At 45.0% G+C, this 27,286-nt stretch overlaps 1 protein-coding gene across 1 annotated transcript in view; it reads left to right on the top strand.

Moving 5' to 3' along the window:
* Positions 1–27,286, top strand: part of RYR2 (ryanodine receptor 2) — a 3,854,281-nt gene that overhangs the window by 2,494,368 nt on the left and 1,332,627 nt on the right. Inside the window, exon 60 of the mRNA XM_069607971.1 lies at positions 11,961–12,076. Coding sequence (XP_069464072.1) covers positions 11,961–12,076 — 116 coding nt within the window. The remainder of the gene's footprint in view (positions 1–11,960; positions 12,077–27,286) is intronic.

A 27,286-nucleotide genomic window follows, 5' to 3' on the forward strand; every position in this document is an offset into this window, starting at 1 on the left:
TTCAGCTGGTCTCTCTCTGGATACAACACTGCTCTCTGGCAAATGGCAAGAGTTCTTGCAAAGAATTCAAACAGCTTGCCTGGCTGTGAATAGTGGCAATGATTTGAGGCCTGCTAAAGAGGGATTTAGCTTGTAGTTGACCTCTCTGCTACAAATTCTGAAGTAAAGTCTTGGTCTCTGAAGGTGGATAGATTGAAGTCTCTATGTTGGCTCTCTGGAGGTTGATGGAGGAAAAGTATGGATTTTCCCGGCAGAGCATCCCGCAGCAGATGGAATAGAATGTCCTCTCTAGCTTCCAGTGGCTCTTTTTATGTCTTTTGAAAGTGGGTATGTGTGCAGCACCACTAGCCAGCCCCTCTCTCAACTGCCCATTGGTCAAGCTTTCCTTTCTCTCTTGATTGGGGAAAAGAAGTGGAGTGTCAGAGCGATGTCATTTAATGGCTTGCAGAAAGGACACTCCCCTGTCAAATTACACACAATCTATATTTGACCTAAAGACATATTTCATAGATACACAGTGGTTTGAAATTACATGCACCCATCACATTTCACATGAGGTATACCCTGTTCAAACTCTGCTCTTCCTGGGGGCTTGGGTTAAAAAATGGCAACATATTTCACTTTTTGGTCGGGTTACCAATATTGGATTTGTCCCCGCATTTACACAAATGTTCGCAAAGCATGTGGGCATTAGGTGGGGGAGTGTCAGATTTTTAACATACATACATTTAGAGTAATATCCTCTTTTCCGCTAAAACCCCCCCTGAACATACCACCGGGTCCTAACACGTCTTCAAATGTGCACAGAAAAATCACAAGAATAATGATATCACTTATAAAAATGTTCACAAGTCCGCTCTATGAATGATCCATCTTTTTAGATTTATGTTCTGGCCCCAAAGGGGTGTGGTTTCCCAGGTCACATGGTGTAGAAACCAGTTTATCCAGTTTCTGCCAAGCTCAGAGACCCTGCCCCTCCCAGCTTCTGCCAAGAGGAAGCTATTTTACGGTCCCCCTAATAAACCATCTGCCTGGGCCCTGGAAGGCCCATTGTTCAAAAGGAAGCCATTTACGACTACCCTAATAAACCATCTGCCTGGGCCCAGGACAGGCCTTTGTTCAACTCCCTGTAGCTGCTCCACCCCTAATCTAATCAGAGAGGTGACAACTCCTTTTAGCAAGGGGAAGAGTGGCTCAGCAGGTTTTAACTCCTGTGGGGGTAGATGTCAGGCAGAATTCAGTTCCTTAAGCCAGGCCCCAGCTAATGTCACTTCTAGTTACCCAGTTTTCTGCATTCAAATAAACTAACAATTTTTACACATGCAGCTAGAATGCTGATTCTAAGTTTAAAACTATGACATTTAAACAATTGAAACCTATGTGACACTCAAAAGTAGGTCACTCATTTCTTTTAAACATTTAGATTTTTAGTGTCTTTCAGTCCAAATTTACTTAAACTGCTGAAATCCACAGCTCAGCCAGTTTTGCTATGAACATTATTTTAGGCTCATCCTCTTTCCAGATTTTGTATGCCCACAAGACTTTATTCTGTCAAATGTCTGCTGGTGTTCAGTGAGATTGTTGGATATTCTGCAATGTTTGAAATGGGCATTCTGAGCTTGCCTTCAGAGAAAGAAAGGGTGATTTTTAAAGTGCTTTCTAGCGAACAGGCACTGCTGTTTTTCTCTTTGGCACCCCATTTCACTCATGGGTCTTCTGACCCAGCACACCCGCACCGGGGGGTGGCAAGTCAGGCGACCATTTTGGTGTGCGCACAAACTGCGCGGTTTTCATAGATTCTGGCGCACATGTGGGCTTTTTCGGCCATCTTGGTTTTCCTAAGCCCACAGCACCAAATGTTGTAGCATAATAGTCCAAACGTGGGTCAGAACACCCAACAATAGGGCCTAGTCTGTCTCAGGCATGACTCAACACAAATGCCAGGAAATGATAGTGACCTCTGGGCCCACCTTGTCTTAGATGACAGTTCTCGGTTGCATAAATGAAGGGCACTTGATAAGAGAACATATAATGCAGTTTAATGTAATCATGATTTTCTCAAAGCATGTGTGTGCATCATACAAGCAGCTATACCAACCATCAGGGTGAAACGAGGAGTCAGCCTGAACAGCAGGAAGGTCACATAAGATATAGTCATTGTGAATAAACCAAAAGTCTTCTCGGTTGAAAGCAAAAACATGTAAAGGCACATATGTTTCTACTCTCAGCCCTACCCATCAAGCCAGGTCTAAATGCAGCATAACAAGTATCATTCTTACTCTGGTTAAAAAGACAACGCCAATGGATAATGACTTCCTCTCCATCAGCCCAGACCTTTCCCGTCCTTGACTCCCTGCTCCAGCCCCAGCTCTCACCATACCAGCGTGGCTCACACCATCCGAATAAAAGTGCTGTCTCTCCAAGTCCGGCTTCTATATTTAATCTCACTGACAAAATGGCAGCATATAAAATAGTTAATATCAATCTTTGTTTCAGAAGCCAATCGGGTACATTTGACCTTTTTGGAGATTGGATTTCCATAGCTTCACCTATTCACCTCTTAACTCATTCGGTTTAAGAATGTCTGTTCAACAAAAGGGTCATAATTTAGCTTTTCCGCTCGGCTAAAGGAACAGATTTCCAGTCATATCCTCTAACTTGCCGTTATGGTAGCTTGCTAGAAAAATAATAATTCACGTTGCTATGTTTGCTTCACCACACATTGTTTGCAGCCATGTTCCCACTTTACAGAACGTTGGCTAACCCATGTGGACCACGTACATTATGATGCATTGTGCTGATAGTTCTTTATGCAACATACTGCATACATATGTATTGTACTCGGAGGTCTCAACCCATAGATGGAGTTGGCCCATGACATCATTGTGTGTGAAGTCATATGCCTGGCATATCACTCGCCTTAATGGTCTTCCCTTGTGGCAGGGCAAATATTCCCACCACCCGTTACCCTGTGGGCTCAGGAGACGGTTAGGGTCACCACTTCCAGTGGCTGCTTCTGTGCATGGCCTTACCCCTCCAAGAGAACACGAGGAGGAAGAGGTTTTTCATGCACAACTCTTCCTTTACACACCCCTCTTGCCCTTCTGATGAACCTCCCCCTCAACTACAGCAGCACCCTTGCTCTTCTGGGTGGCACACCCTTCCTCCTCTATCCCCTCTGCCCCCACCAGACAAGAGCCATCCTAAACTCCTTGCTTTGGTGTGGCTCTCAATCCACTTGATGCACATGTCCTCCTTCAATACCACTGTGGAGGTGTCCACATGACGCCCTGCCTTCCTGCCGCTATTCTAGTCATTGCTGGAACTGCTCTGATGGCCCTGCCTCCTCTTACTGCTGAGGCCTCTACTTATGCCTCATTCTCCCCCACAGACTTTGAGGATCAGGGATGCTCTGTGGTCCAGGTCCACAAAGCGGCACCCACAAACAGCAAAAGGCTCCACACTCCTCATCCATGATGAGGAAGCCACCTCCTCCTGCTGTGAGAAATTCATCTCTACCTCCAAATTCTCCAACGTCCCATAAAAGGCAACAAGAAGTGTGAGCCTCATCTGTGTAACACCTTCCCTCATAACCTGGCAAAACCCACAAAGAAACCATAAAGGATCTGGGCCTTGTGTAGAGTAACTAAGTTCCTTCTGGAGGTTTGTGGCCTAAGATTGGAGGTTTGTGGCACCTGATTGGCTGAATGAACTCAACAAATCACCAGACAAACCCAACGAATGAACCCATTATTTGCCTTGAAATTCAACCCCCTTGATTTAAGTCATTGCTTGAGATCCAGAAGCCTTACCGCCAGTTTGACAGGTATACACATGCATGCAGGCACACTGTTAAATTAGATGATATATGCAAGTTCAACAGGCCCCCATGAATGTGCAGGAACCAGACGCACATGGTACTGGGTGCTCCTCTGAATGGAAGGCACAGATTCTGAAGACTGGCTTAGTCTCTTCGGTGCATCAGACATTGCCAAATGGCAAGGAGGCATGGTTGTAAAGGGCCATTCCTTTACATCTAGTAACCCATAGCAAGGTTTTCATTACAAAAAACAGTGAATGTTATCCCTGGGTATATTTGTGGGATGTGTTTTACCCCTGCCATTGTGGAACATGCTTATGCCTACCCCATGCAGCCACAGGTCATTTGTGTGTACTGTATGTAATTTACTAGTGTGAAATAATTGGTTGTTCGCTTGCCAGTGCAATGCCCCCTCTGTGACTTTGGCATGCAAGTGTGTGTGTGTGGGAGATGAGAACAGGGTTTCCTGTAGGGGGCATAGAATACCTGTTCAATGCATTGCTGAACATTGTTTAATGTTAAAATGAGAATGAGAAACATCACGGTTGTAAAACAAGACTGTTTGTTTATAAAGTACACTCATTTCTCATTTTGGATGTTAGGAGGATTTGGGCTATTTTCTTTCCCTCCCAAAATGTCTCCCTCTCACCCCACTGCATCATTTATTTTCTTCGTCTGTTTCTATGTACCTTATCTATCGTCCTATGTTTTAGCAGTTTGGCCAGCATAAACTTATGCTCACCAGTCAATTCATAATTGTTTTCTGTAATATGTTCGTCCACATCCCCAGAGAAAATATTGATCTATATACATTGTGAGGAATCTGAGGGCTTCCTCGCTTCTTTCCCAAATATAGCATACACCCAGGAGTCCAGCGGTATTAGGTCAATAGACCTTTTTAAAAAGACCGAATTAAGGACAAGATTTAAAAAGACCTCTCTGTGACCGCACAAAGTGGTCTTTGAAAATCAAACCGGCAGCCCCTGCGACGCACACGAGTGCGTGCAAGGGCTGACAGGCACACCAGGACCTAGAAGCAGCCGCGACGGAGGAGGGGTAAGTAAGTGTGTGTGTGCGTTTGTGTGTGTTCTGTGTTTGTTTACTTTCAGGAAGTGTGGAAGGGGTCGGGGTCTGAGGGAGGGGGATTGGACCAATCGTGGTGGCGGAGGGTGCGAGTGGGGGGGTCAGGTGGGCTGCGAGGCAATGTGGGTTTTCGCTTTTTGTAGGCCGCCCAAAATCGGCTGAAAAGTCTTTTAGTTGGGCGACCTACAAAAAGAAAAATTATCACATAGAACCGTGGCCGAACCATGGCCAGCGAAAGGCAGTCACTAATCGGACCCTGAGGGTGGATATGTGAGGGAGGATCACCTGGGTGGAGGAGACTTGGGGTGAGGGTATGAGGCACCCCTGGGTGAGACATGGTATCTCCCATTCCCCTTTTCTAATAAGTCTAATATCCCCCAGGCGTTTGTAGATTAATACCAATCTCTTGCCTTTCTTTCACATAAATCATTTCCCAGCAAACACCAGTCAGGTACTGGGATAAGGAAGAGGCACACAAGAGCCATGCATCCTCTCTTTATTGACTTTTACACCCCGGAACATCACTTGGGTACTGAGATAAGGAAGAAGCATCAGATACTGAAGGAAGAGCGATGGCAAGAGGAGGACTTCGGTTTCCTCTTGGGAACACAACGGGATGAGAGGTGGAGAACCAGAGAAGCTACAGCAGCAGCAGAGGAGGCGGAATCAGAGAGAAGCCAGTTCAAGACTGGCGAGTGAGCCGGGAGAAGCAGAACCAGCATTGTGGAACACTGCAGAGAAGCTGGGAGCAGAGCTCCCTGGACATTCATACCTGCAGGACCATGAGGACAGTGCTTACCAGTGCTCCAGGGAAGGCAGCAGGGTGAAGCGTAGTCCTTTTAAAAAGTAACCCGAGGCCATGGCAAGGTGGCGCGAAGCAGCGAGAACCGGAGGTGATTTTCCTGCGCCGTACCAAAGCTGACCGACATGCAACTGGAAAATGGTGAGTCTACCCAGAAGGCAAGGGGGCCCAGAGGCATGTCAAGTGCACAAAAGAAGCTAAGAATACATGAATATATTAACGGTCCGAGAACAGGGGACTGAGAATTGTTAGAGGCATTGCCAAGAGTCAAGCAGATATCATTAAGTATTACTGAAAGGAATGAATGGTTGGGATGAACATTGACAAAAGGCAAACAAGCATTACCAAGAGTCAAGCAAGCATTGCCTAGAGTCTAGCAGATATTAAGGATTAATGAAAGAAATAAATTGTTGAGAAACAAAAAGTTGTATGCAAGAGTAAACTTTGAGGAAACCTGGAAAAGAGCACCAGATGATTATACATTTACATTTAGATGTGTGGGCAAGTATAGGTTTTGGACACACATCGACATTTTGCTTTGGACTTCCTGACGCAGACTATCATTAGTTTTATTTAAGTAGGAAAATCCAACCTTAGTATAGAGCAAGTTAGGCCTTTTTCCAACCCTCTGTTTTAGTTAATAAAAAGTTTATAGCCCAAACTCTATTCAGCTGTCTGTCTGATGCCTTCACTATATATTTACATATATATTTTCAGGTGTCTTGACCCACGTTTGAATTATTAGGCTACAACATTTGGTGCTGTGGGCTTAGAAAATCCAAGATGGCCGAAAAGCCCACACTTGCGCCAGAATCCAGGAAAACCGCGCAGTTGTGCGCACACCAAAATGGTCGCCTAACCTGCCACCCACCAGTGCGAGTGTGATGGGCCAGAAGTGCCATGAGTAAAACGTGGTGCCAAAGGAAAAACGGCAGTGCCCATTAGCTCAAAAAGCGCTTTGAAATCACTTTGTTCTCTGAAATGCAAGCTTGAAATGCCTATTTCAAACATCGCAAGATATTCATAAATCTTACTGAACACCAACAGACGTCTGGTAGAATGAAGTCTTGTGTGCATACCAAATATGGAAAGATGAAGAGCCTAAAAATGTTCATAACAAAACTGGCTGAGGTGTGGATGTCAACAGCTTAAGTGAAATTGGATTTAAAACCACTAAAGTCGAAATGTTTAAAATAAATGAGTGACCTACTTTTGAGTGTTGCAACTGTTTAAATGTCATAGTTTTGAACTTAGAATCAGCGTTCTAGCTGCATGTGTCAAAATTGTAAGTTTGATTTGAATGAAGAAAACTTGGAACAAAAGTGACATTTAGCTGAAGCCTGGCTTAAGGAGATTGAATTTTGCCTGACTACCCCCGCCAGGAGTGGAAACTTGCCCAGCAACTGCATTCCCAGGCCTGGCCTCCCTTATGCTCCACCACCAAAAGGAGATCACACCTCTCTGATTGAATCAGAGGAGGGGCACCTGGGACTGCAAAGGAAACAGAACAATGAACCTTCCTTGGCTCAGGCAAATGTTAAATTGGAGATCACACCTCTCTGATTGAATCAGAGGAGGGGCACCTGGGACTGCAAAGGAAACAGAACAATGAACCTTCCTTGGCTCAGGCAAATGTTAAATTAGGGGGGTCGTAAATGGCTTCCTCTTGGAAGAAACTGGGAGGAGCAGTGCTTCTGGGAGCCACCTGAGCTGGAGGCGAGGACAGACAGAAATCCCCCCATGTGCTTTGGAACCTAAACCACACCCATCTGGGCCAGAGCATAATTTTAAAAAGATGGATAATTCATATTATATAATTTTGACAATTTAGTACTATCATTTATTCTTGTGATTTTTCTGTGCACATTTTAAGATGTGTTAGGACCCTCTGGTATGTTCTGGGGGGTAGTAGCGGAAAATAAGGTATTACTCCGAATGTCTGTATGTTACAAATCTGACACTTTATCATCTGATGCCCATATTCCTTGTGCACATTTATGTAAATTCTGGAAAGGTTTAGAGGTTGTGTTCTTGATGAAAAGGGCAGAATTCTGTCAGGAGTGGACCCGACATCTTACAAAGACAGGGATCAGATGGTTTGGTGCTACAGAAAATATATTAACTGGACATATAATATTAGAAAAATTGTACATGGATAAATATGTATTTGGATCAAAAATAGATTTGTGTGCAAAGTGACAAGGGGAGGATCCTCTGACCCATAAACGTACCTCATCACGATGACACTCCATTTTCTTCCCCCAATCAAGGGAGAGAGGAGAGCTTGGCCAATGATAAGTTGTGAGGGGCAGGCTTAGTTATGCCCACGCACACACCCATTTTCAAAAGACATAAAAGGAGTCATTGAAATGCAGATAGGGACATTCACTTTCCACTTCAAACTGATTTCTTGCGAATCGTTTTGCCGGACCAGACAATATCCAGAAGACTCCAGAACTTAGAATCCAGACTTCAGAACTTGCAGCAGAAAGGTCTAGTCCAAAAGCTGAATCCTTCTCAGCAGGCCTCAGAATCCAGCAACCTAACCAAACTATTCAACAGCCGGGCGAGCTGTTTGATTCTGGCTAGACCCCTGTGCCAGAACCCAGAAAGCAGTGTTGTATCCAGAGAGACCCAGACCAGACCGCTGTGCAGTGCCAAGAACTTTTGCCAGAACCATAGATCCAGACCAGCAGAGCAGAGAGAACCGCAGCTAAACCGGTTGACCAGATCTGTGACGAGACCCATTTCTTCCAAAATTAGGAGTGAGTATCCTGAGAACTGTGCAAACCAATCTCTTAGTTTAAAAAGAATCTAATTCAAACCATTTCCACCTATTTAACACTGCTTCATAGAAATCGTGTGTTCATTCTGTGATTTCAAACCTGTGAAAGTGCATCTGTCATTATGAAACTTTAATTTTACTTCTAAAAATCTACCTCCACTAAATCGTCCGTATCTTTGGAACCGTGCTAGGAACGAGATTTAACTTTACTTACTTTGTGTAATCGCGCTCGACGCATTCGGAAAAAGTGCCGCGAATTGAAAAGTAGCTCAAACTTCACCTGTCAAAAATCGCTGTCTTTTGCTTGCAACTGCTGAACTCCATTTTCAACCTTTTAATCCCTCATGAATCATTGCTAGTGTAGACCTGAACTAATTCAAAGTAGCTGTCACCTACCCTGAATCTCCTATAAGGAATTAAAATAATTTTTAGCGTATTTTCACTTTTTTGCAAATCACATTTAAAGTATTTTTGCCTGTGTTTAAAAACATACCGATTGCTCTAAGCTTGCTAGGGGGGAACTGAATTGGTATTGCATTTGATGGTATTCCTGAAAATTGTGTGCTCTTCTTCCATCTCTTTATACTGAATAGGGTGTGGGGGGAGTAAATTGCCACAAGGGGAAAAGTGATTATATTCGCTCTTGTTGAAACCACATCAGTTTATTTCTGTGCTGCATTCTTTCCATCATTGTTTTTCCTTGAAAACATAAAAGCATTCTCAGCTACCTTATCCTTCCTATACCAACTCCTAAGTGATTACAAAAGTGTGCTAGTGTAATATCCATTGTTGATCACTGTCATATTCATAAGTGTGCGATCAAATATTAATTTATTATAAAAGTGTGATATATATATATATATATATATATTGTTTAATTTTCGAATAAATCTTTTAATTTGCAAAAACTAACCTACTTCTTGCTCAGTGAGGTCAGGGGGATTCAAAGAGAGGGGTGTTATACAAGGGTTTATCATCCAGATCCATGAACTTGTCATAAAAATATATAATTAAGGGCTTCCCTTGGGCATCCTAGACTCGGCATTGACTTAGTTGGAGTGCTGAATTGAAGTCGCTTAACAATATATAATTATTAATTTTTTTGTTTTGCCAGTCACTATTTTTCATGTTTCTGTCATGTATATATTAAAAATACGTACGGAGTTATATATTCCTCCTTTTCGCCTCTCTGCTCAGCTCACGACTTCACATGAGACTGACAGCAACACTTCCTCTACATTGAGGCAGACTGTAAACTGATACTTTCCCCCAGCATGCTCGAGTGATTTTGTCTCGGGTCGCCATGACAGCGATCAACCACGCGGCTTAGCGCATGCGTGACTATCTCGGCCCTGGCAATTTAGAGCAGGCAGTCACAGTCCACACACACCTTCGAACCCGACGAGACGGTTAAGACGAGCCTCCAGCCTCTCCCCCTTCCAGCGGATGCTTACTGAGTCATGCAGCAGGTCTGAGAAACATTGCAGCGGGTAAGCGTGAAATGGGTTTTCTGTCCTTTTTCATAGGCACGTCTTCACCTCGCCTGCAGCTTTTAATACTTCATGTCACCGGCTCGCTCTCCACTTAGTACTCTTTTCGTAGCCCATTTATTTGGCACTTCGACCCATGTAACTGAGTTCAAAAACACCCCAGACCGGTCGCTGCATTGCTTCTTGCAAACCTCACGTGATCACGGTATTGTGAATGCACATTGGCATCCACACACAAAGCGCGCATGTCTTGGAGCACTTCTTTCACTATCCTGGTCTTGGATCCCAGCACCAATAGCCACTACATCTAGCCACATTTTTGGTGCACAGGATTGTAATCCACCATCCCAATACCCTCGGAACAAACGAGTTCTGGTCCTTAGTTCTGTTTTTCTTATACAGGCAACAGCCGCCAGCCTACAGTGAACAACTACGTTCTATAAAACAACGACAGAGTTGAAAATTTTTCCAAGCGGTGCAACCTCTTTACTATCAGGTAATCACTATTGGTGGAGCATTACTCTCCACTTTTTAATATCTTTCTTATATGCAGCTACTTAGCAATTACCTATTAGGACTACATAACTTGGGGGCTAGACCCCCCCCATTTACAGCATCTGTTCCCCTCTTTTCTATCATTTTCAAACCTTATGCAGGATATCATCAAGACGTGACTGTGACTTTACCTGAGGGTTCTCAGTGTTCACATAGACGCATGATCTTGTCGCCTGATTTTCTCCCCGTGTGACCCACACCCGAACCTCTGGGATCTGAAGCACCGGCAGGTAAGCCGGCCACCGGTGCCGAGAGTTCTAAAATATCTTTGTACAGTGCCCTAAATACAAGGGGCCACCGCTTGCTCACATCCACCCTTCTGACTCGATATCTATATACTTTCCACAGGGTCCCCAACTGGAGCCCTGATGAAGGCGGACCTATCGCAATAGAATACCGCAGAAACGTGACGAAGACAGGGAATTAAACCATATATATATATCCCTGATCCTTTGGAACTTGCATTCTGGTTCCAACCATCAAACCTCACGTTGGCAAGGATAAAAAAGATATCTTGTATCAAAGACCCTGCAGCATTAATTGCTTGAAATTAACAATTGCAAAAAGGGACTATTACTGAACAGTGTCCATAATTTAGGCAATGATATTTGTCCATTTATTGAACCAGTATCACGTATATGTCCATTTTGCACTCTATTTTATGATTTAGTCACTTTAGTGTAAAAGAAATGAATATAAACCCAATGTTCTTTGTGTTTTTCTGTTTTTGTTCTGTGAATATAATTGTGTTAAAACACTTATGCACATTGTAATCTCTCTCCACAAAAAAAAGTTGCTTTCTAAATGTACCATGTGGATGTACTTGTATTTTGTTCCATCCTTTGTTGAGATTATAATCTTGTTGACTTCCGATTATGTGTTCCGGTTTTCTTTAAATATATGATTTTGATGTTCTTGGAAGTAGAAAGTGATTGCCTTATATTCTTCCTAAACTATATTAGTTACCTTTTATTTATTTCTCAAACACTGGAAGCATCACCGTAATGTCTGTCCTTTGAAACACAGAGCTACTTCACTATTTGGGTGGATATATAAGAACAGCGGTTGATCCTACCTTAGGATTTCCGCAATCTGGAAACCTTTCAAAGATAATAATTTATTACTTTAAAGAAAAAAGAAAAAATATGAAAATAATTAGTAGCAAGGGTACATTCTTTCGTTTAGAGAGTCACTATTTTTCAATCATAAATATGTCCAGTCCACCAAAACTTGCATCTGTAAATGTTGACATTCCTTACACCAGTGTGGTTTGTGCACGCACAACTCTTTTCAAAATGTGAGCAGCAATTCCTCCAAATGATGACAATAGTGATAACATAGTGTTTGCTAAAATAAAACAACCTTTGCAGTGTATTTTGCAATTAATGTGGTACAGTTTATATATTGGTATCTTTTGTTGATTAGGGGCTTGAAAGAGCTGGAACTGGATACGCCTTCTATTGAGAAACGCTTTGCCTACAGCTTCCTCCAGCAACTCATCAGATATGTCGATGAAGCCCATCAATACATCCTGGAGTTTGGTAGGCTAGTCTTGTGGACACTGTCTCCTTAATTTTACTGTCCCTAATTTACATTGTAAATAATGTGTTGTATTGTAGCTGTTATTAATTTCTGAATATTTTCAAGAAATCTATGATATTGTGGTAAAACATCATGCAGCGGTCTGCAACCTGTGGACCTGTGGCTCTCCAGATGTTTTGAACTTTGACTCCCATGAGCCCTCACCATTTATTAATGTGGATTGGGCTCATGGGAGTTGTAGCCCAAACATCTGGAGAGCCGAAGGTTGCATAAGTCTGAGACTCGTGTGTTGACTTGATGTCTATATAAGAAAATGTTTTGTTCTTGAAAAAGTCAGTTATGAAGTTCAAGCAACGCTGTTATAAAGTTTCAGACTGTTGCGAGTTAAAGATACTGTTCAGGTTTTTTAAACACCGGTATACTTGTACACACATTTTCTCTACAAGTGTTTACAATGTTAGTAGCAGTGAGAAATGTATGTTTTCAATATTTTTAAAAAAATAGTACTGCAACATTTTTCTGCACTTTTTTAAACTGTTAAATTGTTGACATTTTTAATTATGGAATTTCTCGTCAGCATCTCAGCCAGGTGCAGTTTGTTTTATTTACTAATAATGTGTACTATTTTTACTGCTGTGTACGAATTGTTTTTGTTTAGTTTGCATCTATTACAGCTGCCTGTCAAAATTGTCACTTCAGGGATTTACGCATTAAGTGAGATGACCTCACGGGAGATGTTGCTGGATTTGGTCAACAAAAAAGGCTACTAAAGGAAGCATATGTTCCTAACTGTTAAAGGCCTGTGACATCCATCCAAGAGGAAACTGATAACTGACTTCTTTAAATGGGACAGGGTAGAACACATGCTAATTCAAGAAACTCACCCTGGTCTGGATGAGGCGAATATACTGTAACTGTACTCTAAACCTTTCCAAACAGGGCCCTCTGCTATGCACACAGCTTTCACTTCTATGCACTTTGTTCTGCACACACGGCCTTCACTGCTGTGTACACACAGTCCTTGCTGCTAGCACACACACACACACACACGTCTGTACAGAGCCCTCAAACGCTAGTGCGCGCAGGTTAAAAACACAGACACATGAACATGCTGCACACAATGCACTAAACACAACCCCTGCTGCCTGGCACACACAGCTCTTGTTCGGCAACCAATCCTCACAGCAGGTTGAAACTGATCTTCGCAAAGTCTTCACACATGCTGTGTGTTAAGGACTTCGCAGGGCAGACCCCTCCTCATCTGAATACTTGCACTCAATAGCGTAGAGGCGATAATCAACTGGCGGGTGGGAGGTGGCTCGCCTGTATTTATTTATAACACACATGTCCCTTCTGGTGTCGTGCTCAACATACACTTGATCACACACGCATCATCTGGTGAAGTGCTGTGGTTGCAACATCCCTCATCAACCGTATCTACAAACACAACGACATAATGGGGACATTATTTTGCGATCCATTTCTCGGCTATCCTCCTTCCCTCACGTGATCTTGTCGTGGGGGCCTGCCCACGTCTTGCTCTCCTTCTGTTTTATTGTGCCCACCGGCAAACTGTTCTACCTCGGGCACTGTGTTCCCTCCAAAAGGACAAACACATCGTCTGAGTCATAGTCCTTACAGGCTGCAACGTTAATCTCCTAATGGTACTCGCCTCCCTCTGCCACTTCTGATCCGATGGTGTCCTCTGTGATCGCTACTATCCCTGTGATTCTGCAGCTCCCGCAACCTCATTCTAGGAGTCGCCGGCCATGGAGCTCTAAATGTTCCATTTTGTGGCACCTTCCACACTGTCTTCCCGACGCAGGGCATCCTCCAGTGTGTGGAAGCACCCTTCCACACAACTCACAGGGCCGTCGTGAGCCATTTTTCTTTCCTGGGGTCTGGGAAGCACAATTCTCTGTTCTCGTCACATCAGGTTTTCGTATTATGTGATCTTATTGCGTCCGCTTCTTCCACTTGTAGTCCTTTCCATTTGGGCTCAGCTGTTCACGGCAAGCTATTGAGCCCTTTTTAACTCCAGAATCCTCATGAAGGAAATACCAGGCTCCTTGAGGATTTGTGTGCGTATCTTGCCAGAGCAGCATCTTTGTATTACCTGGCAATGCAGCTCGCCCGCCTCATCAAGAATGGTACAGGTCGCCGCCATCTGATGAAGTCTGGTTAAGAACCCAACAATGGAATCATTGGGCCCCTGGGCTGCTTGTCTTCTCTGGAACCGCTCATAATCTGATATATTGACCAATGAGGGTGTGAAAGGATTGATTAGCACCCTGCCTGCATCATGATATGATCCATCGCCTTGTGGTAGGCTGTTGTGCAGCTTGTGCACATTGCTCCCTGCACAGAACAGCAGAAGCGTCTTTTTACGAGCATCTTCCACCACTTCCGCAGCTTCAAAGAACATTTCGAGTATTCCTAACCACAATGTCCATTTGGGGGCTAAGGACGCCGGTGTGCCTTTGATGTCGAATTCAGGGACCGGATTGCTGTGGAATTGTGTGCCCAAGTGTTGGGACGGCCCTTCCCATGCCTGTCTGGAGGGTTCTGTCATGGTCTGCCTGGGTGTGTTTAACATAGCCTTGTGACGTTGTCTCCGCTCCCGCTGAATCTGAGATCTCTATACATTATTGAAGGTGCTGGCCAATGTGATCCCTTCACCTGTTCGGTTTAATCTTTGGCCTTGAGATAATCTGTGGATTGAGCTAATCGTACCTGAAGCAGCAGAGCACACATGCTGTCTGAGCGTCCGTGAGGCTGACTGGTCTGTAGTAGGCCACACGGGGGTTGGTACCATTGGAGGTGTATCCGGCCGACAGTGCGATGCTCAGGTGGTGCCTGGAGGCGTTGCCATCACTAGGGGCACCTGGAATTGCATCTGGTCTCTCAGGGCCTAGCCGCATGAGCACTTTTGCACCAAAGAACCGTGGCCTGGGTCACTTGCTTTATGTTGGTGCCGGGTTACCTTCGACCACTGCCTGTCCTCTCAGCAGATCGAACTTCTGGGCTTCTCCTTTGGCCTGGCCACACAAGTACTCTCAGGATGAGAGCTGCGGCCTTGCATGTGCCCCTATTGCTGGTGGAGCTACCTCCTGTCTGTGGGCTCCGAGTACTGTGTTGGTGCCGATGGTAGGAACCAGACCTGCCAGGGTGGCCCGCTGCGTGCCAGCAAATTTATTACTGCCCCCCCCCCCACGGGGAGGGGTCTTGGCAGTGACTGCCTGACTGCTGCACTAATTCCAGGTCAAGCATTGCTAGGATCAGTTCTGCTGCACACGGGGGGATGGCTGTTGGCGTGATGGGGATGCTGGCAGCGTCCTACTCCCTGTGCAATGGCAAGGCCCTGCACAGCCGGAGAACCCAGCGACATATTGGCAATGTCTGTTCCTGCTGAAGAGGCTGGTGGCAGCGGTCTGTGCTGCACAACGTCTGAGCTCCTAGATGCCGGGAGCAAACAGAGCGTGCAGCGGGAGGGTGTTAGCAACACGTGGTCTTCTGAATCCTTGTTGCCAATGTTGAGGACTCTGCAGGGCGTATCCTCCTCATCTGAACACTTATTCTCGATGTTGTAGAGGTGGCAGGAGTTGGTAATCAACTAGTGGGCGGGATGCCGCTCACCTGTATTTATTCATAACACACGTGATCATGAATGCCCCTTCTGGTGTCATGCTCAACACATACGTGATCACACATGCATCCTCCAGTGACATTCTGTGGTCACACTACTGTGCACAGCCATAAGAACACCCAGCTATGAACAGAGTCCTCACTGCTCTGAATGTACAACCCACACAAACCATGAACACTGCTCTGCACACAGCCCTCTCTCTTATTGCCAGCGCAAAGCACTCGCTGATCCAGCCCTGCAACTCCAACAGGGGGCAGGGGGCAGTAGGGAAAACAGGCTGTAAATGGGTGTGTCTGTGGCTGCATGCTGGATCCCCGGCTACTCAGTTTACATGCCCTCTTGGCACCTTGTACCGCCTTCATGCTGGGGCTCAGAACATCGCCTCTAACGTTCCGCATAACCTTTTGTTCTGTATATTGAGGAAGGTATCTTTCTCTGCAGTGGTAGAAATACAAAGGGTTTATAGAGCTGCACAAAGTCAGAAACCACTTTAATTAGGGCCTCTGGTGATTTTCCATTTTTTATTTATTCTGCCTGCTTTAATTTACAGGACTCATTAGAACGTCCAAAGCCAAAGGGCTCATTTACAGCAGAAGAGGGCTTTAGTTTAGAATGTTTCAGGGTGTGACTTGTGCTTCTGTTATTCACTACCCAGACTTTTTTGCTTTAATATTGTCAGTCGGTACCCTCTGCCCCGAAGAGACGCATTGATGAATATAATGGCTATTCACCATCACTATTGTGAGTGGGGGTTTAGATTCTATTAAAGACACAATGGCGAGTATTATGCATTAATCTTCTTTATCTACTCATCCCTGCATTAGCAAAGAAAGAGTTGCATTAAAATAAGTTATCAAAAACAGAATTAAACTGTGATATGAAAAGGGGCTCTGTAACTTGCTGGGTTCATGACCTCTGACCAAGCCAATCACAGCCAGACCCAAGACATAAAGGGCGGTGTCATTAGTCTCTCCTTCTTTAGCGCTCAGAACAATAGCATTTACTTGAAACCATCTCTGCATCAAGGGTCCAAGCACAGAGGTAACCAAGCACCTGTGACACTTCCTTCCAGCCACTGTCCTTCATATGCTGTGTACTGAGGATCAAGGACATTCTGCAGGGCCCTATGAGAACTTGTTTGCCGCTGACAAACCAAGAGTAGCATTTATAACATGACGTCCATTTCTTCCCTGGAACCTGAGAGAAAAGAAAGAGACCAGTGGGTAGCATGTACCGATGACACCACAAGTTTTAATAATCTGAATTCCAAATTACAGTAGGCAACAATTGCTACTATCTATATATATATTGCAGGACCCAGAGGGGCTCTGATGTGGAGGGAAACGGTAATAATAATATGGCACACTGGAAGGAATTCACATGAATATCTATGCAACAATACCAATTGGCAGGAACAGAAGCTAAGAGATCCCCAAGGATGCTGTGGAGTCTGGCAGCTACTTTGGGAAATCTCATAGATGTCCAACTATAGTTGGCAACCAGACGTGGACTCCCTGCTCACTGTGCTCAGAGAGGCAAAGCTTCACCTCACTGATGAGGCCCAACAAGGCTGAAACACGTGTATGGGGTTGCTTTTGGAACTCTTGTTCAGAGAGGAATTGCCATAGCATTTCGGTGCCTTACTGCCTATGTGGGTGGGACAAAGACTGATATGCAAATGGATATTTCCCATCTGTGAAAGGCACAGTGAGCAAAAAGCGTGTGCTGCAAACTCACCTCAGAACAGGTTATCATGCCATGTTCTTTCTGGAGAGGAGCGCCAGCTACTTTTTTAAAATAGTTATTCTGTTATCCGTATGCCAGGCAGAAATAACCAATACAAGCTATACCACGGACATAAGGCATAGCACATCCTCATACCTCGAGGAGGAGGACCATTTCCTGCAGCCACTGACCAGTAATATGCCAAACCTGCTTGAGAGGAAAACATATTGCAAATAAAATCCACTCTATTGCCATGAGGCTAGGATGCCTTGCTCGCTGCCACCTTTGGTGTTCCTTGAATGCTTTATAGAACAGATCAAGGTATGACCGACCCTTTCTCTGAATGTGTGAAGTTATTCTCCTTAGTGGGAAATACTTTAGACTTAGGCAGACTCAATCTCAATGGGACTAAATTAACCTCCCCAAATGTACTTGTCTCTGATAACTAGTAAACATGGCAACCATTAGGTCACAGCGTATAGAGCACAGGAATTAGAATGTGTTTTAAAATATACCTTGAAGGATCATTCAAACCAAATGGGGAGTGCACAAGAAAAACCCTCAGAAACTGACACTGGTAAAGGTGGTTCCCTATAACAAATGAACTGCCTTAATTCGAAAGGAAACTAGAATCGGGTGAAATAGGGGAGCATAAAGCATTGCAAGAATGGGGGTGGGAGGTGGGCCACGAAGAAAGTCCTGCTACTTTTACCCCTCAAACGCACCATGGAAAAATCATTGCTAAACTGACATACGTATCTGCCCCCCACATGATGCAGGGTGCCGTGCGCGCTGCAGCTAGAATGTTCTTTTAAGTCCCTGAGTGCATTCAATAGTCCGACTTCAGAAAGAGGTCAGATCATTTCTTTCTGCAGTCAAATGCACTCCGACTCCAGAAAGAAATAACCTGACTTCTTTCTGAAGTTACTAGTGAATGCGCACAGCACTGCCTGGTGTCCATGTCCTGCACTGCTCCAGGCTGCTGCTGCAGTGGCCCAGAGCGGGCTGGGACCTCAACACCTGTTTGCTGCCCGCTCCATCTCGAATGGCAGCACCCTCATCGTTAGGGTGGCCTTTGTATTAGCGCATCAGAAGCACTCTGCAGTGTGCGCAATTCCATGCAGTATCATTCACATTTAAGTAACTGAACACTTCTTCACAGGTCTAGTTGATATAGATATTTATTAAGGTTTTGCTTTGCATTTCATGTGTTTAAATAATACTTTATTTATAACAATGTCTTAGAAGCAAACCACATTACATAATAAACTTGCATTTCATAACAAACTAACTTTAGACTATATAATTCATCATAGAAATATGTTGAGCAATAAGAGTGTTTTTTATCCCCCCCCCCCACCCTGCATGCAAAATTGCAATAGCATCGTGCAGATTAATGGATGTGAGCCTAACAAATCCCCCTTGGGTTTTAAAGCAATGGCCATTATTTCTTAAAGCATGCAACATTATGCACCCTTCTCATTTCCAATCACCCCATTCAAATTTCTTAAGGAGTAAAAGTCCTGGAATAGTATCTGCTCCCTCCCATCAGTGCCTGAATGGCTCTCTGTGTAATGCTCTGTTGGCACAGAGCAACGTATCAGGCCCCTGGGAGAGCCGCTCCGATGCCCAAAGCTCGAACAATGAGGTGTCCTCTTGCCAGGACAATGATGGCGCTGAGCAGGAACTCCTACTCGGCCCCCTCATCGTCCTGCCAATGTCCTGGTCTGGCTCTGGGGCATGGGGCAAGGTGCGCCCCCCTAACCTCTTTGCTCCATACGCCACTGAGGTGATACCTACATGAATGCTGAGCAAACCACATTCAAAGCAACGGGAAAGTGGAAATTAGACCCAAATGGCCCTTTCCATCTCTTCAATAAGTGATGTATAAAATTGAAACCAAGTATTTAAAGGTTTCAGATAAGAGGATTCTCTGCGTCGGGATAATACACTTCCTGGATAGCAGAGACCGGTTGTTGAGGCAACTTACCAATCGGAATATTGTTTCTAACATTCTACAAAAAGGGATACCTACCATTTAAAAGTTAACCATTAGGAGAAATAACATACTATCTGTGAACCTTAATATGGAACGGAGTTGATTAAGATTGTGTCATGTAGCTTTGTTACCACGAGGAACAAGGAACCTTGCACAGACTAATCTACAACTCGCTCCCTAGCCATTACCATATGTGTCTTGCCAATATACATATTATGAGATGTTCCATGTAATCCTTTTTTTTTTTTTTAAGTCTTTTTATTTTCATTTTAACACATAACAAAACCACATAACCCACAACACTTTTCTACTGGCATTTGCAAGTTTGAGGCCATATTGTCCTTTATCTACTCGGCTCGCGGCTAGGCCTCCTTTCTCCCATCCATACTGTCCGTACTCTGCTCTGTGTGTTGCATCTGGATGCGAATGGGCCGGCTCTCCTCTCCTTGAGTCATTTTGGCCTGTAACCCCCCAGCTTGCTTGGTCACGCGATTAGTCCTCCGCCAGGTCGTCTGGTTTGCTCCTGCTGTCTTTCATTGCTTTCTAACAGGTCCTGTGCAAGGGTGTTCCATGGCAATATCCTGGCCCCGCTATTGCCTTCTCCCCTTTGCGTCGCTCTCGTCCAGACTGATGTTTCTGCTATTGTCCATTTTTGCGGGACCGCCCACCACCCCTCTATTGAGGGTTGCACGCCATTGCGATGCAGCGTTTTGCTAATATTTTCATCAGGTCTTTCATCTTCACCAAGTGTGCTCTCTGCTCGTCTCCTCTTGGGAGCAAGCCCAGTAGATAAGATGCTTGTGACCAGGCTTACGTTTGATTCCCGCCTTCAGCGCTCTTTCCTTGATTATGTTCCAAAAGATTGTTATTCTCGGGCATGACCAAAACATATGCAGCATGTCCGCCAACTCTGCTTCGTCTTTTCCCCATGTTTGACATTCTTTTGGGCGTTAGGTATGCTCTGTGTATGAGATAGAGCTGCATCTGCCTGAACCTTGCGTTCCTGGAGACTTTCTTTGCATACTGCAGGGCCCTGTTCCATTCCTCATCCTTGAAGGGTTTCTGAAGCTCTTCTTCCCATTTGGCTCTCATGTGTAGTACCCTTGTGTTATTAGTTCCTAATAATTGTTCGTAAAGCCTGGACACGGTGTGTGTCCCCATCAAAAACATTGTACCATGCATCTAGTCCCCCCTGTGTCTTCAGCTTCCGGTAGGATCTCCCACCTCGTCCTTATTTTAACCATGCTGTTGTACAATATGAATTGGCCCTTGTGTATGCCCTGCTCCTCCACCAGGGTCTGGAAGTCTACCCAGTGTCCTCCTTGCCACAGATATCCTATTTGGGCTACTCCCTTGTCCTCCTACTGTGTTCTGAATGTCACCAGACTTGCAATGCGGGTGTCCACTAGTCCAGCTAGGGGGATTTGCCTGGAGCTGGGATCCTTCATGTCCTGGGCTTTCCACGCTCTTTTCCATAAAGCTCGGCCCAGCTGAACCATATTGGGGAGTGCCTTTGCTGTAGCTGTGTCCATCCACAGGAGTTCTCTTAAGTAATATCACTGGAGTGGCTGTCGAAAAAGTATTGCATTTATGGAAGTGTCCTCGCCCAACCACTGCATCACGTATTAGAGTTGAGCTGCCAGCTAATATCGTTCGAAGTCCGGGAGCCTGATGCCCCTCATTGGTAGCCCCTTTGTAGTGTATTCAGTGCTACCCTGTTTCTTCCTCCTCCCCACAGGAAATCCCTTGCCATGGTGTGTAGCTGTTTGAAGAATGGTCCCAGGATATTATAAGGAATGTTAGCAAAATAGTATAGTAATCTGGGTAGGACTGTCATCTTCAATATGGCCACCCCTCCCATCATCCCCAACGGCAGCGTCCTCCAAAACTGCATGGCCTTCCCTATTCTATCCAGGGCTGCCTGTGTATTATTCTTGTGAGTCTCATTGATGTCATGGTATATATCCACTCCCAGATATCTAAAGGTGAGGGGGGTCCATGTAAGGCCTAAATCCGGCAACTGGGCTGGTGTCACTCCTCTCAGGCCCGCCAAGGGGATCAGTGAGGACTTTTCCTTATTGATAGTGATTCCCGATAGCCTGCCAAATGCCCCCAGGGCTCGAGCAAGTCCGGCAAGTGGGTCTGTGGGTTCTGGACGTAGAGCAGCATGTCGTCTGCATACATTTATATCTGGTGTGCTTCCCCATCTATCATTATTCCGGCGTCCTTGTACTCAGCTCTTAGGAAGGCCGCAAATGGTTCTAGGGCCAGGATATATAACATTGGGGACAGCGGGCACCTTTGCTTTGTGCCCCGCGCTATGATGTTCCATGTAATCCTTGACACGGAATGGATCAAATTGATCCTCCCTCACCTATTTAATACATGCCTTATTTGCCAGAGTCACAATTGACAGGGCCAGCTGATGATGCAAGAACATCTAGAGATGATAGCACTACCCACTGCAGTTACTGTAACATAAGTGTTTGGCACTGAACAGTGGGAGAGCAAAAACTAACAAACATGTGGAACTGCATCCCAGAGATATAGGGTGAGAAATCAACCCCATCAAGCAATGGGAAAGAACCTTTGACACCAATAATGTTGAACCAGACAATTCTGAAAAATGCTCATTGGAAGCAAAATCCAGGGATGAATTAGCTACTATAAACCCGGGAGGGATAATACCTGCCTCTGTAGTTAATAGAACTAAACAGCCACTCACGATAGTGAGGGGGATTAGACATTCTATATCAAGACTGGAGGCTTCCTGTAATTAAAGTTGAAAGCTTGTTTGCAGAGCTCTGCTTCACGTGTTGTGAGTAAGCCATGTGTTACACCACCAAATTGCATAGGTTACCCTTCTGATACTAAACTATATTCATACCAACAAGCTAATGTTAAGACCATTCCATGCCATAACCCAGCCTGGCAGAAATAAATGGTGATGAAGAATTGATAGAAAATAAACAGAAAATGTGACCGTACGTCCCAGGGGATTTCTACCAGGCACCTAGGAGGAGGTGAAAGTCCCAAAATAGACCCATTTATGAGAATACCCGCTGAACCAGCCTTGGGAAACTAAAGGAAAGGGAACAAACCCCACCGACCATGCAGATGAAAAACCATCCATGTTTTAGCGAAACAAACACTGGTCACTTAGGAAGTATATGTTTGGAAGGATAGCTGAGGGGCAATGCATTTGCTTTGGGAAGAAGAGGGTGCAGTGCAACATGGGTTCAGTTCCTGTTCCAGTGCTTAGAAGCTGAAGGAGGCTGGCATTAAGCAACATAAAAAGGACCAAAGAAAATAATTAAAATGGCCTTTTCTAAGGGTGATGTCATGGAGCAGCTGCTGCTGTTTACATTTAAAAATAACAAAACCTGTAATTACTGTGACCTTCAACACATCCTTCCCCATCTAACAAAAAACCTGTTACTCACCAAATAAGCAAAACAGAAAGCTGATGGCTGGAAGGTTTCAAATAATTCATAACCATGGCCCGGCTCTGGGTTTGAGGTGTGTGCTTGAGGCTCAATGTTATGGAGGCTGGTACTGGAGACGTAAGATGTTGTACTAGTCACTAACAGATGTTGGGAGAGAGTGTTCGAGACGTACTGTGTTGAAAGAGAGTTGAAATGCATTGAATGCAGATATAAGATGTTTGAGGAGGGTAATTGAGACAGGCACTGTTGTGGTGTTGGAGGGTGCTGAGACTTAAGTTGCTGGAGGGTGCCACTGTGTAAACATGAAGGTGTTGGAGCAAGGCATTGGAGGTGTACGGTGTTGGAGGGCGGGAGTGGGTGCCAGACATTTTAAAGCTGTTGACGGAGGGCCCTTAGTGACTCTCTGTGGATGGTGGGGTGCCTGTGGTGAAAATGGTTGGGGGATATTCAGGGTCTGGGTGACTGGCTGGAGTGGGTTGCTGTGCAGTGGTTCAAAGTGCACCATTGACGAGACAATCCCTGCACGTATTGTCCAAGTGTTAAAGCATGATGTAGTACAACCTCTGATTGTCTTCTGGTTGGATTTGTGTTGGCCAGTTGCTGTTACCAGACACTTGGCAAGCGCTGGATGTCTGTGTATTGGGGTTGAGTCCTCTTAGAGAGTCTCTGTTTACAGTTTAGCTCAAGTGATGTACAATAGTCCTGGTTGTTGTTTTGGTCGTCAGACCCAGCAGGAATTGCTTAGAACTGTAAAAATTGCATACATGAATGCATAAATGTATGCATGCAGTGAAGGGAACCCGAGCAGAGTGCCTATTACCCCAACTTCCTTGTTGTGGAACCTGCAAGGCGAGGCCTGGCAATGCAGCCCTTTTCTGCCCGTTAAGTTGGTTTTATATTTCAAGGAGGAGGCATCTCAGCGAATCCCCCTTAGGTCAAGGACATTCAGAGTGCAAAACCTACCCAAAATGTGTCGGAGGTGCAGAGCTTTCTGGATGTGGTTACCTATTGCGGAAGGTTCATGAAGGATCTTGCCACTTTGTCTGAGCACCTTCTTAATTTGAAAAGAAAGAGAATCAATGGCAATGGACACCAATGGAAAAGGCAGCTTTTAATGGCATCAAGAGCGCCATTACCGCGGAGAGCACAATGGAATTCTTCGACCCTGGCCAGAAGACATAGATGATTGTGGATGCAAGCCCATTCGGTCTGGGAGTCGTGCTGACAGAGTGAGCTGAAGCCTGTGGCGTATGCAAGCAGGATGTTGTCGGCCGGTCACTGAACGGCGATAATCACAGATTGAGCAAGAGGTGCTGGTTGTGCTGTGGGGCTGCAGGCATTTTCATTTGTTTGTGTATGGAAAACCAGTACCAGTAACAGTGATAACCGACCACACACCCCTCCTTCGCATTGTGGCAGGTTCATCTTCAAAGCAACCAGCGCAAGCAGAAGAGTGCATATTAGCCCTGCAAGAATACAGCGTGATGTTTCTTTACCACCTAGGCAATAATGCACCTGACTACCTGGCCAGACACCCTGCCCCTTGCAACACCAAGTCGAATGATGAAGAAAGCCTGGCGTAGGAATACATTTTTTTGGTTATGGAATCAACCATTCTGAACACAATGTCAGTGAGTGAAATCAGGGAGGCATCACGAGATGAGTACTTCCAAATTATGAGAGATGTCGTCTCAAGTGGAAAGGATTACTAGCAAACCTTGACAAATGCAGCAATTTCGCCAAAATGACGTTAGAACAATTGTGCCGAGTGAGAAATTAGCTCACATTCACAGGTGATGGATTGTTACTGCAGGGATGCCGGATGGTAATAACCACCAACCTCATACCGAAGGTGGTTGCGTTGGCATATCATGGACAGAAAAAAAAAAACGAACGCTCGCCTGAGGCTGAAAGTCTGGTTTCCCAGGATGGAGGAAATAGTCTATGGATTTACGAAAGCTGGCGTCAGGCGGCCACCCTGGTGCAAAAGGAGCCTGACTGAGACCATTGAAAGAAGCTGCAGGCCCTGGGGAATTGTACATATTGATTTTGGATCCACCAGCAGAGATGCCAACTTTCTCGTGATAATTGACCAGTGGTCCAGATGCCCGAAGGTCCAGTTTGTGGATTCCCTGGCTCAGACAGATGTAGTTCCAGTTATGGAGAAGCTTTTAACAACTCCTCTGTCTCCCTGAAATGGGGGTCCATCGTCAGAACAGAGTGTTGGGGAGAATTCTCATAAATGGCCGATTTCCCTTACCTAATGAGTCCCTCAGCAGCTTTGCTGGATTTCTAGGATTACTTTTTTTCACCTGGTAAGAGTGTGAGCCTTTTTCCCACTCTTATGTGTTTTGCTGTGTGTGTTTTCACTTTTTGTATGATCTTGAGCACTGGAGCCTCACCTACTCCATACCCTCAGATTTTCATGTGTGTTACACAGCACCTTCAGTGCATTGACACAGGTTGTCTTTGAGACTTCCCATCGACTCTATTTTCTGGGGCTGACTACTGTCCCCCAGAAAAGGGTAAAATTGCCATTAACTTTACTTTAGTCACTTTAAACCACAGACCCAGTACACCCCATTTTACATGGAGTATTGGAAAGGGTTAACTCTTATCCCTTTTTGTCTGTATCTCTTGGAGCATTCTTTCACTCCCTTTACATTAAGACTTGGCTGGTGGCAGTGGTAACTACTCTAACTTTTCTAGCGCGATTATTTTATATAAACGTGGTAATGTTTTAGGCTATTATATTAGCCTTGAACATAAACCCGCTTGACCAAATACATTTTATTTTGGCTCCGGCTGGGTTTATTCACCATTTCTTTTTGTGAAAGTCTTTCTCGTGTTTTTCTCTGCACGCCAAACCAGGGATGATTCCTTTGTTCACTGTCTTTTCGCGGGCTTCTGCACAGAAGCCCTCCTTAAGGCACCTGAAAGTCTAGGTAGGCAGGATGTGAGGGAGGGATCTTCAGACCCCTGCCATGGGTTCCCTTGGTAACTCATGTCACACTCCTGTTTGATTGGCTGAGGGGACTGTCCTTGTCAGAACAGCCACCCTGCTGTGTGATTGACAGCCAGGCTGTATGAATGGGGGAAAACTGCATAAAAAGCAGGTCTCTGGGAGTCGAAAGGCAGAGTCGCCACGGGAACAAAAGGACCAACGAGGAACTGGCAGAAGAGGACCCCTACAATGACTGAACCGCCCAGTGAAGCCCTGCTGCATGTCCAAATCTCCAGAATCCGATGACAGAGAAGATCCTCCAGGAAACTCATTCCCTTGAGCTGGTGGGACCAACCAGTTCACCCAAACTGCAAGCCAGGACCCCTCCTCTGGTCGAATTCGCTGTACAGAGCTACAGTGGGCCGGATAGCCAGGAAGGTCGGACCTTGCTTGGGTTTTAAGGAGCGCACCTTTTATTTGTTGCTTTGCTCTGCTGCTGGTTTCTTCCCTGGGTAGTGCGGGACCCTCCAGTCTTCTTATTTCTTGTCAGTCCGACAGTCGCTTCAGGAACCGTGAGCCTGTAGGAACTACGAGGAACGTCCGCCTCAGCTGCAGCTTCCTCTCTGTTTTAAGGTACTGTTCAAATCCAGTTGCTTGTTTCGTTCAACCGCAGTGAAAGTGTTTGAAATCTTTCTCCAGTCCGAGGGCTTGTCCTTCTCTTCTCTTTGAACTAACTTTTGCATCAACCAACCTCGCCTGGAAACCTTGCCACAAACTTTACCATAAACTACCCTGAACTGTGTGATTTTGAGCAAAATACTTTTGACCCATTGGCTTTGGCTGTACTCTTTTTCTAGCTGATCTCCTCACTGTAGTTCCTCTTCAACTGCCCTGGGTACTTACCTGTTGGTTTGATTTAATTTCGATTAACTTTGTCTTTCCCTCCCTTTTAAATTGCTGGAGTGGCATTTTGCACCCACTTCATTTTGTGAGTTTAACTTGTCTGGAATTTAAGAGAAATGGTGTGGCGTATTAAGAGTGTGATTTTTAGACTGCTTGTAATAGTGTAATGTTATACAACTGAAGAGCGAAATAAATGTATATTCTTTTACTTGAAAACCCTTGAGTCAGTGTTTTCCTGAATCATAGTAATTGCTGTCCTTTGTGTAACTATTTGATACTGCTCACTTACTCTTGAGATAACTCTGGCTGCTCCGCTACTGCTACCACTTTAACTGTGTAGTACAGGCTTGTACCAAAAGTGAAATTGTACTGTCACTTGTAGTCTTAATTGTCTGTGGTGTTCATAAAGGGTACTGCATGTAATTCTGCCTAACATGGATTCTCTGACTTTCTGCAATCTTGTGGCATCCATTATAGAAATATTACCCCATGGGGGCCCAGAGCCAATGGGGAGGCAGAATGATTCATGCGTACAAGGTGTTTAGA

Source organism: Ambystoma mexicanum, chromosome 4q, assembly GCF_040938575.1.
Source record: "Ambystoma mexicanum isolate Mex_15411 chromosome 4q, UKY_AmexF1_1, whole genome shotgun sequence".
In the NCBI taxonomy this organism is placed as follows: domain Eukaryota; kingdom Metazoa; phylum Chordata; class Amphibia; order Caudata; family Ambystomatidae; genus Ambystoma; species Ambystoma mexicanum.